Source organism: Stomoxys calcitrans, chromosome 3 (assembly GCF_963082655.1).
Source record: "Stomoxys calcitrans chromosome 3, idStoCalc2.1, whole genome shotgun sequence".
Taxonomy (NCBI): Eukaryota; Metazoa; Arthropoda; class Insecta; order Diptera; family Muscidae; genus Stomoxys; species Stomoxys calcitrans.
The window spans coordinates 50,081,631-50,100,267 of record NC_081554.1 but is presented as its reverse complement, the minus strand read 5'-3'; the positions used below and the strand labels follow the sequence as shown (position 1 = coordinate 50,100,267).

Genomic DNA, 18,637 nt, shown 5'->3' with positions numbered 1-18,637 from the left:
CTACCCATTTCTGCAGTCAAGTACTGGGAGGCTCACCTCGAAGCGATGAAATTTATGTTTCAAATACGACAAATCGAATTTTTAAACCCACCACCATAGGATGGGGGTATACTAATCAAGTCGTTTTATTTGTAACACCTCGAAATATTGATCTAAGACCCCGTCAAGTATATATATTCTGGATCGTCTCGACATTCTGATTCGATCTAGCCATGTCCGTCCGTCCGTCTGTCGAAATCACGATAGCGACCGGACGCGTAAAGTTAGCCGCTTGAAACTTTGCACAGATACTTCTAACTGATTTAGGTCGTTGGGGATTGCAAATGGGCCATATCGGCTCAGATTTGGACATAGCTCCCATATAAACCGATCTCCAGATTTGACTTCTAGAGCCTCTGGAAGCCGCAGTTTTAGTCCGATTTGGCTGAAATTTTGCTTGTGGTGTTCTGTTATGACTTTCAACAACTGTGTTAAGTACGGTCTAAATCGGTCTATATCCTGATATAGCTCCCATATAAACCGATCTCCCGATTAGACTTCTTGAGCCTCTGGAAGCCGCATTTTTTGTCCGATTTGGCTGAAATTTTGTATGTAATGTTCTCTAAGACTTCTAACAACTGTGTCTAGTACGGTCTATAACTCGATATAGCTCCCGATTTGACTTCTTGAGCCCTTGGAAACCGCAATTTTTGTCCGATTTAACTAAAATTTTGCACAGAGTGTACAACTTTCAGCAACTGTGCCAAGCACGGTTCATATCGGTATGTAACCTGATATAGCCTGCATATAAACCGATCTCCAGATTTGACTTCTTGAGCCCCTGGAAGCCACAATTTTTATCATCATTTTGCCGGAGATGTTCCGTTGTCACTTCCAACAACTGTGCTTAGTACGGTCCAAATCGGTCTATAACCTGATATAGCCTGCATATAAACCGATCTCCCGATTTGACTTCTTGAGCTCCTGGAAGCCGCAATTTTTGTCCGATTTGGTTGAAATTTTGCATGCTGTGTTCTGTTAAGACTTTCAACAACAATACTAAGTAGGGTCCAAATCGGTCTATATCCTGATATAGCTTGCATACAAACCAATTTCCCGATTTGACTTCTTGTGCCCCTGGAAGCCGCAATTTTTGTTCGATTTGGCTGAAACTTTGCATGTGTAGAGATGGGCGATGGGTAAATACCCAAAAGGTATTTACCCGGTAAATTGGATAAATACCCGGGTATTTACCCATTTATACTCAAAAGCTGGGTATAAAAAAATTGTTCCAAACAATTTTTGATGATTTCGTATTCTTTGTATATAAAATCGGATTTTAGTTATACATGATCGCTATATAGACCGATCTCCAGACTTAAAGTCTTGAGGCAATAAATTGGTCATTTTTTAACCGATTTCGATGAATTTAGCACAGTGAGTTCTGGTAGACCCCTTTTAATTTCTATGGAGTGCGGTTCTGATCGGATTATATTTAGATTTAACTGCCCTTAGACGGACCACCCGATCTCCCGATTGAGGGTATTGAGGCTATAAAAGATTAATTTATTACCCGAATTCGATGAAATTTGGCACAGTGTGTTCTGTTAGACCCCAACCCATTCCTGTCAAATGTGGTACAGATCGGACCATATTTGGATATAGCTACCATATATACCGATCTCCCGATATTGTGTAATGAGCCTATAAAAAGAGCATTCTTCATCCAATTTCAATGAAATTAGGCACATTGAGTTCCGGTACACCTTTAAACCTTTTTGTGGAATATTGTCCAGATCGGACCATATTTGGATAAAGCTGCCATATAGACCGATCTCCCGAAATAGAGTATTGAGCCCATAAAACGAGCATTTTTCATTCGATTTTGATGAAATTTGAAACAGTGCGTTTTGGTACCCCTCTAACCCTTTTTTTGAATATCGTACCAAATACGGTCCAAATCAGTCTATAACCTGATATAGCTCCAACATAAACAGGTCTCGCGATCATTGTTGTTCGGTTCCTAGAAGCTTTAGTTTTTACTGGTTTGACAGAAGTTTGTTATGTAAAATAAAATAATGCCCTTCAACTAAATTTAGTTTGGATAAATTTTTAAGCACGATTTAAGAATCCATGGTTGTGGGTTCCCAAGATTCAGCCCGGCCGAACTAGCACTCTTTTACTTGTTTACTACATAATTTAATCTTCTCGTTCAGTGTAACACCATTTTGTTCATAATCTTAAATCTCTTTATAGAATACTACCCATAAAACTTTCTGAAAACAAATAACACAATTAATAATGTGGAGGTGTGCAGATGTACATGTTCATAGTCGTATAGAAATCCCAAAACAAATATTGGGTTGCCCAAAAAGTAATTGCGGATTTTTCATATAGTCGGCGTTGACAAATTTTTTCACAGCTTGTGACTCTGTAATTGCATTCTTTCTTCTGTCAGTTATTACTTTTAGCTTGCTTTAGAAAAAAAGTGTAAAAAAGTATATTTGATTAAAGTTCATTCTAAGATTTATTAAAAATGCATTTACTTTCTTTTAAAAAATCCGCAATTACTTTTTGGGCAACCCAATTGTTGGCGAGATGTTGTTTTTAAAGCATTAAATTTTAATAAAAAATATGAGAAGAAATATGGAACATCTCATAAACTGCAGCGTATTGCTTATCTAAAACCGAGTAGGCTAAAGTTAACTTATGACATAGAAACGAATTATTCAAGATCATTGTCATATCATTTTGATTAGAGCTCCCTAATAGTTGTCACCTGAAAGTTGAACGCATTCGGGCAGTAGAAACAATGGCCACCGCTATACAATTGACTCACCATGAAGTTCAAGGGCTATGTCAGAATTATCTAAGGGATAACTATGAACCCGAATCGATAGCAGCTGAGAAGAATTTTAAACTAAATGTCATTCGCTACAAGCTCAACCCCATTTCGGATAGTCCTTCGGGATTTTTGGGACATCATCGTTTTCTGGTAGTCGATGTGCACATGGAGAAAAGTTGCCGCATTGAAATCAACAAAATTCTCTTTTTTATCAAGGCGGCGCCAGCAGAGATAGCTTCCCGCATGGAGTATATTGAGGAATTTGGAGTTTTCAAAAAGGAGATTGTGGTCTGTCGTGATGTGCTGCCAAAATTGCAGGATATATTTGCAGGAGTGGCGCCGAAATGCTATTATGCCGACAACAATCTATTGGTTTTCGAAGACCTACAATACAGGGGCTACAGAATGGCTGCAGCACGCAATGGACTTTTGGATTACAAACATTTACAATGTGCCCTCAAATCATTGGCAGCTATGCATGCTGCCTCTATAGTTTTTGAGCTACGTGAGAAGAGAACAATCGTTGACATATTCCCTGAGGCTGTGATTGAAAATGCCTATCCTGCCTTGCCTTTGCCACCAGAGCATGTGCGTTATCAGAATTTTGCCAATGGTGTTGAAGTTTTCTTAGAGCTTATCAAACAAATGCCCAAATACCACAGTCATATGGATGTTATTCAAGAGCAGCTATACCCCAAAATGTCCACGATATTCAAACTGGCTCAAACTTCCAAGCATTTTCTAAATGTCTTCTCGCATGCCGATTTATGGGCCAATAACATCATGTTTGCCTACGACAAAAGCAATGAAATACCCATTCAATGCCGTTTTGTGGATTATCAATTGGCCCGCTATGCTCCACCTATGTTGGATGTAATTACCATACTCACCATACCCACCTCGCGTGAGTTTCGCTCCAAACATCTGATGGATTTGCTGGGAGACTATTATCGCTACATGGGAGAGTTTCTTTTGCGCGAACAGCTTTTAATTGAGGATTTTCTGAGTCCCAAGGAGTTTTGGCAAACATTTGAGGAATATCGCATTTGTGGTCTTATCGAGAGTTGCCTATTTTCACATTTGACCATATTGCCACCCAGCTTAACGCAGAGTTTGACCTCTTCGACGGATGGCTTTAGTGATTTCTTCAATAGAAAACGAGTCGATTTGTGCTTGGCCGCCTTCAAAAGTGATCAAATCTATCGGGAACGACTTTCTGATATGTTGGAAGATGTTGTCGATAATTATATTTTAAATAATGCAAATAAAACAGATGAAAATTAACAAATTGATAAAAACAAAAACGTATTATATAAAGTGGCATGTCACAAGACTGAGGTGTAATCGAGATCACGATCACGTGCAAAATTTCAGATCCTATTTAGCATGGTTGTTGGAAATCATGACAATACACATCGTGCAATATTTCAACCAAAACGGATGAGAATTGCATCATCTAGTGGCTCTAGAGCTTTACTCCTATTGACAGACAGACGGACGGACATGGCTAGATCGACTTAAAATGTCATGACGATCAAGAATATATATATATATACTTTATGGTATATTAAATGAATATTTCGAGGAGTTACAAACAGAATGACGAAATTAGTATACCCCCATTCTATAAAAACATTAGCCTGAATGGGAGATCTGCGTTTTGCATTTTGAGAACTCGAGGGGTTTTTCCCATTTTTATACCCACCACCGAAGGAAGTGGGTATTTTCATTTTGTCATTCCCTTTGCAACACATCGAAGTATCCATTTCCGACCTTATAAAGTATATATATTCTTGATCGTCAGAAAAATCTAAGGAAAAAAGAAGTTAAATCTAAATGTAGCCATTTCCATCCGTCCGTTTTGACTTTTGATTTTGAGCACTATCCAGGAATTTGAAAATCGGACATCAAACGAAAATTTGGCAGCCCCAACAAATTTTCGAATTACCGAGGTGATCAACTTAATGGGCTAAGGGTTATCTCTTTCCGTTCTCAAATGGCATATTTTTATATTGGGTTGCCCAAAAAGTAATTGCGGATTTTTTAAAAGAAAGTAAATGCATTTTTAATCAAACTTAGAATGAACTTTAATCAAATATACTGTTTTTACACTTTTTTTCTAAAGCAAGCTAAAAGTAACAGCTGATAACTGACAGAAGAAAGAATGCAATTACAGAGTCACAAGCTGTGAACAAATTTGTCAACGCCGACTATATGAAAAATCCGCAATTACTTTTTGGGCAACCCAATAATATATTATCACACTGTGCGTCGTGACTACCGAAAGCGAAGTGGGCTACCGAAATTGGTCTAGGCGTAAATTTGTCTAGAACAGAATTAATTTTTTTTTTCAACAGGAGATACATGTTACCCACAGTGGCACCTGTCTGCTTGGGAGGAGAAAATGATCCATTTACTTAAAACCTATGTGCTTTGGTGGATAGGAAATTGAACTTCAAATTAAACATTTTCGAGTGGGCAAGAAAGGCAACACTTGACCTATACATCTGCACGAGAGCTACTGAAAAAATTGGGGGTTTAAACCTCGTGTTATGCATTGGGTATACATTGCAGATGTCAAAACTATTATGTTATATGGTGTTTTGGTCTGTTGGACGGCACTTCAAGAATCCACCTACTGTCATTACTCAGCCGGATCCAAAAGATAGATTGTTGGTGCATCACAGTAGAGCTGGAAAACTATCGATATTCGCTTCCTGCGATAGTTTCGATATCTGTCTTTTTTACTATCGATAAAATATGCAGATTTTCAAAGCGAAAGTGGGGGTTGATATGCCATACCGAATTTCACTAGGTATCAATTTCGGGTTCAATATGCACAAAAAGTCAAACATTACAGTATTCGACCTATGGAATCCTTTTTAGTCATTTGGCTGAAATCTTGTGCAACAATTTTATCCATGACCTCCAAGTATGGTCCCATATAAACCGATCTTTCCATAGTATTGTACTTCATGAGCCCCTATAAATAAAGCTGACAAAATATCGATACTAATGATTTTTATACCCACCACCATAGGATAGTGGGTCTTTCTTTCCATCGGGCTTTTGGTCTTTGCGTGTAACACCGTGTTTGCCTTCAAGAGACTTTTTTGCTGGAGCTTCTTCATCCATTCTGACAACATGACCTAGCCAACGTAGCCGTTGTATTTTGGTGCGTGTAACTATGCTATCATCGTTTTACAGCTCATACCGCTCATGGTTCATACGTCGCCTATATTCTCCATTAACGCAAACTGGTCCATATATTTTACGAAGAATCTTTCTCTCAAATACTCCAAACACTGCCTCATCTCTTTTCACAAGTACCCATGCTTCAGAACCATATAACAGCACGGGTAGTATCAGTGTCTTGTAAAGTGTAGTCTTCGTCTGTCGAGAGATGGTCTTGTTTCTAAACTGCTTACTTAGTCCAAAGTAGCATCTGTTTGCCAGTATTATTCTTCGCTTTATCTCAAAACTGGTGTCATTCGTTTCGGTTACGGCGGTGCCGAGGTAGTTAAAGTTACTGACTATCTCAAAGTTGTGATTCCCAACTTTCTCCATTTTCTTTATCTGCTCGGTTGTACAAGGCTTTTGGGAGTGGAGACCATCCATTTCGTCTTATCTCCATTTACTGCCAGGCCCATTTTCACTGACTCTCTTTCGATTCTTTCAAAGGCTGCAGTTACTACTTCCGGAGACCGTCCTATGATGTCGATGTCGTCGGCATAGGCGAGTAGCATGTGTTCTCTTGTGATAAGTGTGCCATATCTATTCACATCTGCATCTCGTATAATCTTTTCCAGCAGGATATTAAAGAGATCACACGATAGGCTGTCTCCTTGTCCGAAACCTCGTTTGGTATTAAATGGTTCGGAGAGATACTTTCCTATTCTTACTGAGGAACGCGTATCAGCAAGTATCATCCTGCAGAGTCTTATTAATTTTGCAGGGATACCAAACTCAGACATGGCTTGAAATACCTTTGAACGTAAAGGAGTATCGAACTCGGCTTTGTAGTCAACAAAGAGATGGTAGGTGTTGATTTGTCCTTCTCGGGCCTTTTCCAGGATTGAATGTCTGGTCTAGGGTGGATTTACCAGGTCTAAAGCCGCATTGATAGGTCCCCATTATCTCATTGACTTTAAGTTTTTATGTTTCTCAGAGTACGCTCGAGAGTATCTTGTATGCGATAGACTTATTCCTCTGTAGTTGGCACATTCCGTCTTGTCTCCTTTCTTGTGTACGGGACATAGTATGCTGAGGTTCCAATCATCGGGTATGCGTTCTTCTAGCCAGATTGCGCAGATAAGCTGATGCATACGCCTTATCAGCGTGTCGCCTCCGGTCTTAAATAGTTCAGCGGGTAACCCGTCGGCTCCTGCTGCCTTGTTGTTCTTTAGTCGGCTCACTGCTACTTGGACCTCATTTTGACTAGGAGGTAAACATTCTATACCATCATCAGGGATTGGTTCTGCGGTATCCTCTTCGCCGCCAACGACGGACACTAGCAGTTGGGTAAAATGTTCTTTCCATATCCTCAGCATGTTATCTGTGTCCGTTATTAGATATCATTCTTTGTCTCTGCAGGAGGATGTGCCTGCTCCAAAGCCATCGGTTTGATGTTTAATTCTTTGGTAGAATCTCATTCTGGCTCCTGTACATCTCAACTCGCCCACACTAACGTCTTTTCATTTCCTTTTTCTTTCTGCGGAATAGACGTTTCTCCTCTCTCCTTTTCTGCCGATACCTCTCCTTCATCTGGCGCGTTGCTACTGATTGCAAGGTTGCTCTATATGCCGCATTCTTGGCTTCAGTCGCATCTCGACCCTCTTGGTCTTATCATGGGTTTCTTGGAGGAGGCTTCCGGTACCCAAGTACGGATTTGGTGGCATTTTCCATGGAGTGGGCAATAGTTTGCCACTGCGCCATTATATCATCAGAACAAGGAGAGCTTTTATCAAGCAGTTGGGTCAGTCGAGTGGAGTATGTCGTTGCCATTTGTTGTGTTTGTTCAGCTTCCGCGCAGGGTCAGATCGTACTTTCCTCGCCATGTTCAAACGGGTGCGAACCTTTGCTGCAACAAGGTAATTATCCGAATCAATATTCGCTCCACGGATCGATCGTATATCTAACACGCTGGATAAATGCCTTCCATCTATCACAACGTGATGAATTTGGTTTCTCGTGTTTTGATCGGGTGACAGCCATGTGGCTTTGTGAATTTTTTTATGTTTAAAGCTGGTGCTGCAAACTACCATGTTTTTTTGCCGTGGCGAAATCTTTCAGCCGAAATCTGTTCCGTTTTTACTATTCCTTTGTTTCTCATAGTAGTTCTCAGTTTTCCGGGGGCGGGTTACTGGCCCAGCGCCCCAACCGCATGGGTTTTGTGGGATTGCACACGTATTCCTCGTTGTGGCGAGCCGCTTGCTCCAAGATCCCACGCTCGCCGCTAGCCGCTCCTAACCGCCCCTCCTCTCGAAAATCGCTGACTGCCCGCGGCCGCATAAAAACGGAGCTTTTCACCATCCGCAACCTGTGGACGCGCCCGTTAGCTTTCAGCTAAGCTCTCCGTGATAACGATGGGCACCACACAAGTCGGAGCTCCCGTATCGGCCGGGGATACTTATTATAAGATCCAATTCTTATCCGATGTGGTTGAAAATTTGCACAGTGGCTTCTATTGTGGTCTCCAACATCCAAGTATGGTCCGAATCCTGATATGGCTCCAATAGCATGAAAACTTTTATCCATTAGCCTTTGTTTGCCTATAAAGAGATACTGGGCAAAGAACTTGACAAATGCGATCCATGGTGGAGGGTATAGAAGATTCGTCCCAGCTAAATTTAGCATACTTTTACTTGTTTTATAAATCCATTGGAAATACCATTAGGTGTTTCCCAAAGTTAATTCTTTATAATCGCCTATTATTAGCATAAATATTAAATCAACCAAATCACGAATGTAAATCCCTTTTACACCAAAATATGCAACATTACACAGTTGAATCGATTACCTTAAAGACCAACAAAAATATGAAGTATCCAGTGAATATGAGACTAGCCCTTTAAATAGAATAAAATCACTGACATTTTCAAAAGAAGAAACATTCACACGAAACAATCAATCAAAGAACCAAAAAGGTTAGTGGGAACTCGAGCAAATGTTGCAAAACACTTGCAAGATAAGCCATCTTTTGAAGGATAATTACATCAACATGCAACAGCATAAAGCAAAACTTAACGCCATTCAGCGGTAATTATGACCTCCTTCCTAGACTCTGTGTTTTTGGTGGGCCGAAATAAATTTTGATTTCAAACTGCTGTGACATATGGACATTTGTCATAAAACATTCGACGCATTAAGGTGTCTGAAAAATTCACGTAACTGCTAAACAACCTACCAGCTTGATTTGCGTTTTTGGTGAACTGCTAACAGGATGATGCGTTTACGTGATGTGGCTGAAGAGTATATGGAGAATTCAACGCTTCATGGAGCACGTTTCATTGTGGACAAAGAGTTGACTTGGTTGGAGAAGTTATTCTGGGCCTTGTGTTTGGGGGTTTCTTGGTATGCATCATGGCAGTTGATAAAGGCTTCGTTAGGTAAGGATACAAATCGCAATGTGGGATTAAGTTTTTATACTCAACTACATAGGAAAGGGAGAATAATAGTTATGTCGTTACTTTTGTAACACATGGAAAAAAATAATTTTTGAGCCAATTAGGAATACACATATTTTTTTAAAATTTTCTGTCTATCCGTCAGGCAAAAATGTTTTTAAATTGACTATAAATGCAAATTTCCCCACGAACATCATTCCATTAAGGAACAGGGTCAAACTTCTCACATTCCAATGAATGCTATCCGATTCTAATATAGACTCAATGATAAGGGACCTCCTTTTTATAGCCGATTCCGAACGGAGTACTGCAATAGGACACATCTTTGAGAAAAAGTTTTTAATCGATGTGCTTTAACTTAGATATTGTATTGGGTTGCCCAAAAAGTAATTGCGGATTTTTCATATAGTCGGCGTTGAAAAATTTTTTCACAGCTTGTGACTCTGTAATTGCATTCTTTCTTCTGTCAGTTATCAGCTGTTACTTTTAGCTTGCTTTAGAAAAAAAGTGTAGAAAAAGTATATTTGATTAAAGTTCATTCTAAGTTTTATTAAAAATGCATTTACTTTCTTTTAAAAAATCCACAATTACTTTTTGGGCAACCCAATACTTGCCTTCATTTCTAACCCTCCAGAAGCCTTTGAGAATAATGCCATCAGTTTCGGTGTGGAATCAAGTTATCGTGATTGGGAGACCAACTTCCCTGCCATAGTGATATGTGAGTCGAAAAATATGGATCGCATACAAGAGGTGGCTGAGCAGTAAGTTATTACCAATGGCTGAATTTAATATCGGCTTAACATCTATCAAATCGTCTTTCCTTTCTTAGACTGTGGGGTGCCGATCATGATTTCACCTTGGAAGAAGTTCTTAGCGAAATTGCCTTCTTTCGTGGTGAGTCCTATCACACTGTTCACGAGTGCGGCGGTGAAGAGCCCTCGGAGAATTGTTTCTATACAAATTTTTCCTACTACGCCCAATTGGTACGCAGCAGTTGTGACAGTACCATCAAGAATTGTATGTGGAATAATAAACCATTTCAATGTTGTCGATATTTTCATCGTATGGAGACTGAATTGGGATTATGTTATGCTATAAATTCATTGCAAGCGGGGTAAATCAAATGAATTTATCCATTGTGATTACCTTCTGATGTTTAAATTTTGTAGTAAAAATGAAGGCCCTCGTTTAAATTTGTGGTCAAATCGCCATACTGGTCCGGGAAATCTCAAATTGGATATACATACAGAAGCTGTGGTAAGTGCTAATTAGACTGAACAAATTGACCTTAAAAAAATTCATTAAGTCTTAAGACAACATTTCATATTTTATCTTTTGAGAAAATTTTATAGAATTTTTTTCTTAAAACAAAATTTTATTGAAATTCTGGTTTTTGGGAGGAATACGCAAAATACATGCGTTTCTTTATTGACAGGAGTCTAACTTCAAATCCAACATTCTAGAAAGAAAAAACTTTTTCCCAATAAATTCTCGACGGGGCTTCATAGATATGGCATACTACACCCGTGCCATTACTCTTAATGTAGGAGTTAAGACTGCTCGTCATACATTGACTACTGCAGTTGTCATAGCTATAATGCTATGGTACTGTAATCTGGTGGACGATAACATTGCAATAGACTACGTGCCATCAGAAGAGGTTCACAGAGAATTGTTGGAGAAATAGTTACGATAAGTTTTTTGAGGATTAGGTTAAAGTTGTTTTTGTATTTTAATTTTATACCCTCAACCATGGGATGGGCATATACTAACTTCGTCATTCCGTTTGTAACTTATCGAAATTTTGGTCTAAGACTAAATAAAATATACACATATATATCGATACACTTTTACATGCGTTTGTACCAATTGTCGAAGCATTTTTGCCACTCTGATTGAGGTATCTGCAAAACATGCATTCGGAACATATCAACCGCTTCTTCAGGTGTCGAAAAACGTTGACCTTAGGAAAAACGAATAGAAGCACACAGTGTAAACAACTTCATGTGGCTTCGTTGGGCTGCCTCTAAGTCAAAGCTATTTCATTAAGTTGATGTTTGATGATACTTACATAAATACAAATTTAGTCTTATCAACAGTGTTAGTGTGCTCGTAACTGATGTAGATCCATCTTAAGGCTTCCAAGCGGTGGATACATATCCACAAGATGATGATTTGAATGGTCCCTGCAATAACAGCCCAGAAGGTATGGCTTGGACTGCATGTTGTTATATTTTCGAGCGGGTAGGGTTTTTAACTCCTGATGGTCCATGTGAGAACCGAGGAAACAGCCCGTCGCAGTTCGAAGAACAACAGTCACATAGCTGACGAAACCGCACTGGCCCTGCATAACTTACCACAGACCAGCCAATTGTTTTGTACGTGGTCAACAAGGTTTCTTTGTCAGCACCCCAAGAGCTGCCAGTAAGTGACTTGCGGACCTTGCTTTTACTTTTAACTTTATCGCAAATGGGTGTGGCATGTGGGAAGAATGTGGAACCAAGTATTATGGGACACTTGTTGGTCGGAATTGATACTCCATCGACCATCACATTCTGCTCATTATTCAACTCATGCATATTTGTAGTGAACAATGTGGCTGGAGATGTGGTGGGGCCGAGTTTCTCAAGAAAGAGAAAGACGCTTAACTTGGGATTGTATGACCCTAGAAACGTTTGGGAGGTACGGTCATCTACAACATTTGCGGGGATAATCGCCACAGGAATAAAGGGTTAGAGGCACCATGTGTGAGCTCCTTTTGGAAAATAGACACATTCTGTGATAGTTTTCAGAGTGGGCACAGCCCTGGAACCGAGTTTTTGAAAGAGAAAGGCGATTAACTTCGGAAAGTATAACCTCGGGAGAGTCTAGAGCGGCTATGTCAAATGCCTTTGATGATGCGTTTGGTAGCAATGGACATCTGCGGAATTTGCAGCTATAAGCGCCACAGGAATAGAGTTTAAGAGGCACCTTACGCGAGCTCCTTAGTAGAATACACTCTTTCTGTAATCGAATTCAGGATGGGCAATGCCCTGGCCAGAGCTTCTGAAAGAGAAAGAAACTTGAGAAAGTAAAACTGGCCATGTCAATTACAGAATTTGCGTGGATAAGTAAGTGTTAGAGACGGTAGAGCACATATTGCTATTGTATATTATTGCCCTTGCTATACCGGGTAAGAGGTACCTCTGTTTAAGGTCCTTGTTAGAATAGACGCAGGTTGCAGTGTTGTAAAGATCCTGTGTCTGAGTTTCTTGGGGAGGTGAAAGCCACTTATTTTGGGGCTTTAAAATGCATGACGTTCGGGGGTCTAGATTCATCATTGGCAATGTTGAACAAGTCGCATGTAGAAGAGGCGGACTTCTACAATATTTGTGTGGATAAGGGGGAGCGATGTGTGAATATCTATGGCACCAATGAAATGGCTGATTTGACAAGGCTTTGGGCCGAGTTTTTCAAGTAGGAGAACTGCACTTATCTTGGGGTTGAGAAAGCATGACCTCGGGTTGTTGACGTCACTGTTGGGTGTGAGGGTCTTCTGCTAGGTTTACTGGCATGTGTACGAGTAAGCGACGGGCAAGCATATATTGCGCTGCTGCAATAGCGGTTTAAAGGTATATCATTATGGGTGAACATATTTTCTTGTCTAGATTCTCTGCATTTACATAGTTCTCCTTAGTCTAGCCCGCTGGAGGGACCTGAAGGTACTGACTGGGGGGAATTCATGTCGATGAGAGCTGCTTTCCGCTCTATAGTCTTGCCATGTACGCTGGTTTTATTCTCTTCTACTATACCTAACATCGAAGGACGGTGGTATATAGTCATTCTGAAGCAGATTTCATATCCATTTCCGACTCTATAAAGTCTAATATTCCTGATCGTCGTAAAAATCTAAGACGATCTAGACATGTCCGTCCGTCTGACCGTCTGTCTGTTGTAATCACGCTACAGTCTTTAAAAATAGAGATTTTGAGCAGAAACTTTGCACAGATTATTTTTTTGTTCATAGGTAGTTTAAGTTGTGCTATATCGGACTATATCTTGATATAGCCCCCATATAGACCGATCCGCCAATATAGGGTCTTAGGCCCATAAAGTATACATTTATTATCAGATTTTGCTGAAATTTGAGACAGTGAGATGTGTTAGGCCCTTCTACATCCTTCTTCAATTTGGCTCAAATCGGTCCAGATTTGGATATAGCTGCCATATGGACCGATCCCTCTATTTAAGGTTTTACGCCCATACGCATTTATTGTCCGATTTTGCCAAAATTTGGGACAGTGAGCTGTTTTAGGCCCATCGACATCTTTCTTTAATTTGGCCCTGATCGGTTCAAATTTGGATATAGCTGCCATATAGACCGATCCTCCGATTTAGGGTCTTAGGCCCATAAATGCCACATTTATTAACCGATTTTGCTGAAATTCGGGACAGTAAGTTGTGTTAGGCTTTTTGACAAGTTTCTGCAATTTGGCCCCGATCGGTTCAGATTTCGATATAGCTGCCATATAGACCGATCTCTCGACCTAAGGTTTTGGGTCCATAAAAGGCGAACTTATTGTCCGATGTTTTCGAAATTTGGGACAGTGAGTTGTGTCAGGGCTTTCAACATCCTTTTTTCAATGGCCTTCTACATATTTTTGACGAATATGTCCATATCGGATGATATTTGGAAATAGCTGCTATATAATCTATCTCCGGACTCAAAGTCTTGGGTCCATAATACCTGAGTTGAAATATTTATCGAATATGATCCAGACCAGACCATATAAAGACCGAACTACCGATTATACTTCTTGAGTTCATAAAAGCAGCATTTATTACTTGATTTGGTTGAAATTTGGTACGTTGGGTTATATTATACCTCTACATGTTCTTATTGACTATGGTCTAGATCGGTACATATTTGGGCATAGTTTGGGCATAGCCATATAAAACAGATATTCCGATTTAAGGTTTAAGGTTCATAAAAAGCGCATTTATTATCTAAATGCGCTAAACTTTGGTACAAGATATCGGTAGTTATTTGTATCCAAAGTTCGACCCAGCCGCACTCAATGAGAGTTTTCTTGTTTTTTCTTTCAGGTTTTCATTTTAGGCGAAGAGGAAGTACCTACTTTAGTCACCCCAAAAACGGACTATCTTATTGTAGGTCCTTACATATCCTTTGTGTAAGCCAGAAAACCATATGAATCACAATTTAATGGCTAACATTTTTTTTAATTGAATTTCTCTTCCATAGACGTCACATAGCCAAACGTGATATTCAGAATGATGAACAAATTCGCGACACCAAAGTCTGACAACGTAATTGTCGTTTCAATGATGAAAACAATTTGGATGTTCATCGCTATTACAGCTACAGTGCCTGCACTGTGCAATGCCGCAAGGACAAACAATTGGAATTGTGCAACTGTTCCAGCCACTTGGCTCCCAATACGCCAAGTCATCAAATGTGCAACATGGATGGCCTGGAGTGTCTAAATCGCAACTATGAGGATTTGTCGGTAATTATAGCCAAATGGTCGAAGAGTCGTCGTGGCTTGGTCTGTGATTGTTTGCCCTCCTGCACAGAGGTGGATATAACCACAGCAGTGGACAGTAAAGATAAGTGAGTCACTAACTTTGATGGCAAATGAATCTGTTCTCACTTTATAAAGTTGTTATTTAGCATTTACAGTCAAATACCATTCTCAAAAGTGGAAATAGCCTTGGTGGAATTGCCAACGGAACGTTATAAACGGAATTTGGTTAGAGGAAAATTGGATTTGGTTGGTAAGTGAATCTAGTGAAACTTGAAACTTGAGGCGATGGGAGAATGGATAGGAGCAGGTCATACCATAGCGGTATAATCGAGGCGCCGATAGGAAACCTGTAAGGAATGGAAGAGGCTTCAGGTCGGATATCTGAGACGACACTGCTGCCAGGGGCACAGTCTTGAATTGACGGAACCCTATTATTGCCATCTGGTAGATCATGTTACACGGATGGATCAAAGCTATCCCGGCACGTGATAGCTGTGAGGACCACACAGGCTGGAACATTGAGGTCCGACTTCTGTGGTGTTCATTGCTGTCACGAGAAGCTTAGCTGCGAGCTACTGGGCGCATCCATAGGTTGCGATTGATGGAATGCTCAATACGGTGTAACTGCAACGGCAGTCGCGGACTATTAGCGGTTTCGAGCGGAGTCTCAGTGAGAGGTCGGGCGGTACCGGTACTTTGTACAAATACTGAGCGCCTATGATGCTCGATATGGCAAGGTGGGTTATTGGCGCCTTTTTTATTACCAATGCGAAGATCGGTCCTTTGGATCGGAACAAGCTTGCTCAGCTACGAGGATAGCCATCCCCACATTAAAATGTGTCTACAACAACAACAAAGCTAGAAGACAGAGTGGGCCTGAGGGTCAACATTAAGAACCGCCTACAGCACTGACTATATAACAGTGCTGTAGGCGGAGATTCGGGCGATCATGGAATGCGTAAGGTGGTGTGATGTTAACACGAGGACGTCGAGTATGAACATCTTAACGGACAATCAACAGGCCGTAAGGGCACTAGCAACCAGGACGGTAAGATCACGAACAGTCTTGGAATGTAAGAAGGAGATTAATGCCTTTTCTGAGGATGGCACGATGAGCATCGTTTGGGTGACGGATCATAGCGGAGTAACTAGGAATGAGAAAGCAGACGATTTGACGGTGAAGTCCAGAGAACTGCCGTCAATACAATTTGATAACCCGAAGTCTTTCGGGTCGATGCAATCCTAGTCAAAGGCGACGAATGCGTAGGTAACCCAGTGGAACAGCGAAACGATCGGCAGGATGGCGAAAATTCTATGGGGAGATCCAGATCGTAAGAAAACGAGGCTATTGCTGAAAGGATATGAGAAAGAGGTCAGTATAGCTTACGGTATCATAACGGGACACAATGGACTTCGATCTCACCTGTGCAATTGCGGTGCGGCAAGTGATCGCATGTGCAAGGCAAGTGGAGAAGATAATGAGAAGTTGAAGCATTTCCGGCTGTCATTGTCAGGCTTTCGCGGCTAACAGAAACCGGTACTTAGGTTGGGACACATTACCAGACATAAACCAAGTAAGAAGCGTGGTATGGGAAACATTTGGAAATTTTGTAAGCAGCACGAAATTCCTGACTTAATTTTTTTTTCGAGGTTACTTTTTAATATTTGGAGCTGTCAACAAGCCGATTACTTGCTTAGATGTATGTTAATAGTGGCATGGGGAGGACCAATTATCCGCACCCTCTTTTCAATCTTTCCTAACTATTAAATATCTTAATATCAATTAAATAATATTAAATATCATTTAAATCCCATGTTGTCCCGTTTGGTATACACTCAACCAAATTTGTTATTCAAAACAGCAAAAATGTTTGCTAAAACAGCAGTTTATGTCTGCTGAAAATGGGAAAGCAGACATTACTACTGTTTCAGGAAACATAGAGGTGCTGCTAATTCTGTTGTGTGTAATAATCAGCAGACAGTGTTTGCTATTTTCAGCAAACTTTTTTCTATGAGTGTACGTGCCCATTTGGGGCATAATTTTGGAGTGGGTCACCCGCTTGGGAATAGACACCAATTTTTTAGGTTAGTTTCGTATTCTTCTCTCAAATACCTTTCGTTTCAGTTTCATATTGTCCCGTACATGGACATTCGGGGCATTTTTTTTGGGGTGGGTCACCCGCCTGGGAATAGACCCCAAATGTTTAATATTAGTTTCGTATTCTACTCTCAAGTAATGATTTGTTTGAATCCCAAATTGTCCCGATCGGTCTACATGTACGTTTAGGGTTGAGTTTTGGGAAGGGTGGCCCCCTGGGAATTGACCTAAAATTTTTATATAGGTTTCGTATTCCAATTTCAGTTATATTTCATTTGATACCCATATTGCCCCAGTCGGTAAAGATGTAATTTTTGGGCAAGTTTTGGGGGTGAAGCGGGCCCCGATACTTCATACTCTTCTTTTGAATACCTTTCTTGTCATGTCCATATTGTCCAAATCGGTTAACATGTCCGTTTGGGTTGGTTTTGCGGTAGGGCGTTCCCCACGGTTATTTGACACCAAAGTTTTATGCTAATTTCGTGTTTTTGGTTACCATAAGTGTGGAAACCAAATTTCGCTTAAATCGATGCACTCATCTCCGAGATCTGGCGTTTTTGAAAGGGGAGGGTCCGCTCCCCCTTCGGATATCAAAAAATATCATCTGCGAAAATTTCATTAAAATCGGTTCAGTCGTTTTTGAGTCTATAGGTAACATACAAACAAACTAACAAACAATCAAATATAGCGCAACACTTTCATCATTTTTATATAACAGGATTTTTTTTTTGATTTTGAAAAAGGTATTGTCAAAGCAAAACTAAAACCAAACATTTTTGTAAAAGGACTAAATGAAGTCTTCCTTCTAGTGAAATATAATCATCATTATTTTGCAATGCATTTTCTTTTCAGTATCCATTGGTGGTACTACCGGCCTGTTTGTGGGTGCTAGCCTTCTAAGCTTTGTGGAAATTGTCTACTATGCCACCATACGTCCTTACGGCAGCATGATGACCAAAAAACGCCTTCTTCGACAGCAACTTCAGCGGGACATGTCTTAATTGGTAAGAGAAGGCGATTCTTAAAAAGAAAGCCAGATACATCGGCACTTAAACGGGGCATATCCTAATTGGCGAGATGCAGCGATTTCCTAGCAACAAGGGAAAAGGCATCACTTTTTTACTACGTTTTTCAGATATTTAGCGAGCACAGTTTGCAATCTGTTTCATTGTCGTTGTTGTTAACCCAATCTATTGCTTATCACTTATTATCGCAAAAAAATCACACAAACAAATAAATTATCATGTGCTTAGTCAGCAACGGAAGTAGCTAAAATGTCAAATGTATTAACAAACAAAAGTGTAGGTAGTAAGTAATGAAGTAGTAAGAAATCTAACGAAGTGGAATTATTATTAAACATCCGATTTTTTTATACTCTTAATGCTATAATTTGTTTCTAGACGTAATGATGATTTCTACAACAAATTGATACCTCAGTAATATGCAAAGCTACTTAAGACCATTGTGTGATTTTTCAGATAGCAAAATTTTCCTGTAACTCCTAATAGGTCATTATTTTTGGAAGAAAAATCTGCGTCTGTTTCCAGTGGAGCGGCAAACCTAG

The 18,637-nt window shown here is 40.1% G+C and overlaps 2 protein-coding genes across 2 annotated transcripts; both read left to right on the top strand.

Annotated features, from left to right (window-relative positions):
* The first annotated feature begins 2,662 nt into the window (after positions 1 to 2,662).
* Positions 2,663 to 4,161, top strand: LOC106081205 (uncharacterized). The gene is made up of 2 exons (XM_013243011.2): positions 2,663 to 4,089; positions 4,143 to 4,161. Exons 1-2 carry the CDS (start codon positions 2,792 to 2,794, stop codon positions 4,159 to 4,161), a joined length of 1,317 nt encoding a protein of 438 aa, XP_013098465.2. The 5' UTR covers positions 2,663 to 2,791.
* A 5,072-nt stretch (positions 4,162 to 9,233) lies between these two features.
* On the top strand, positions 9,234 to 18,332 carry LOC106081213 (sodium channel protein Nach). Its single transcript, XM_013243023.2, is given in 8 exon segments — positions 9,234 to 9,432; positions 10,085 to 10,211; positions 10,280 to 10,564; positions 10,620 to 10,707; positions 14,536 to 14,621; positions 14,693 to 15,061; positions 15,122 to 15,225; positions 17,926 to 18,332. Coding segments are annotated over 8 exon segments (1,374 nt in total). The 5' UTR covers positions 9,234 to 9,266; the 3' UTR covers positions 18,075 to 18,332.
* The last annotated feature ends 305 nt before the right edge of the window (positions 18,333 to 18,637 follow it).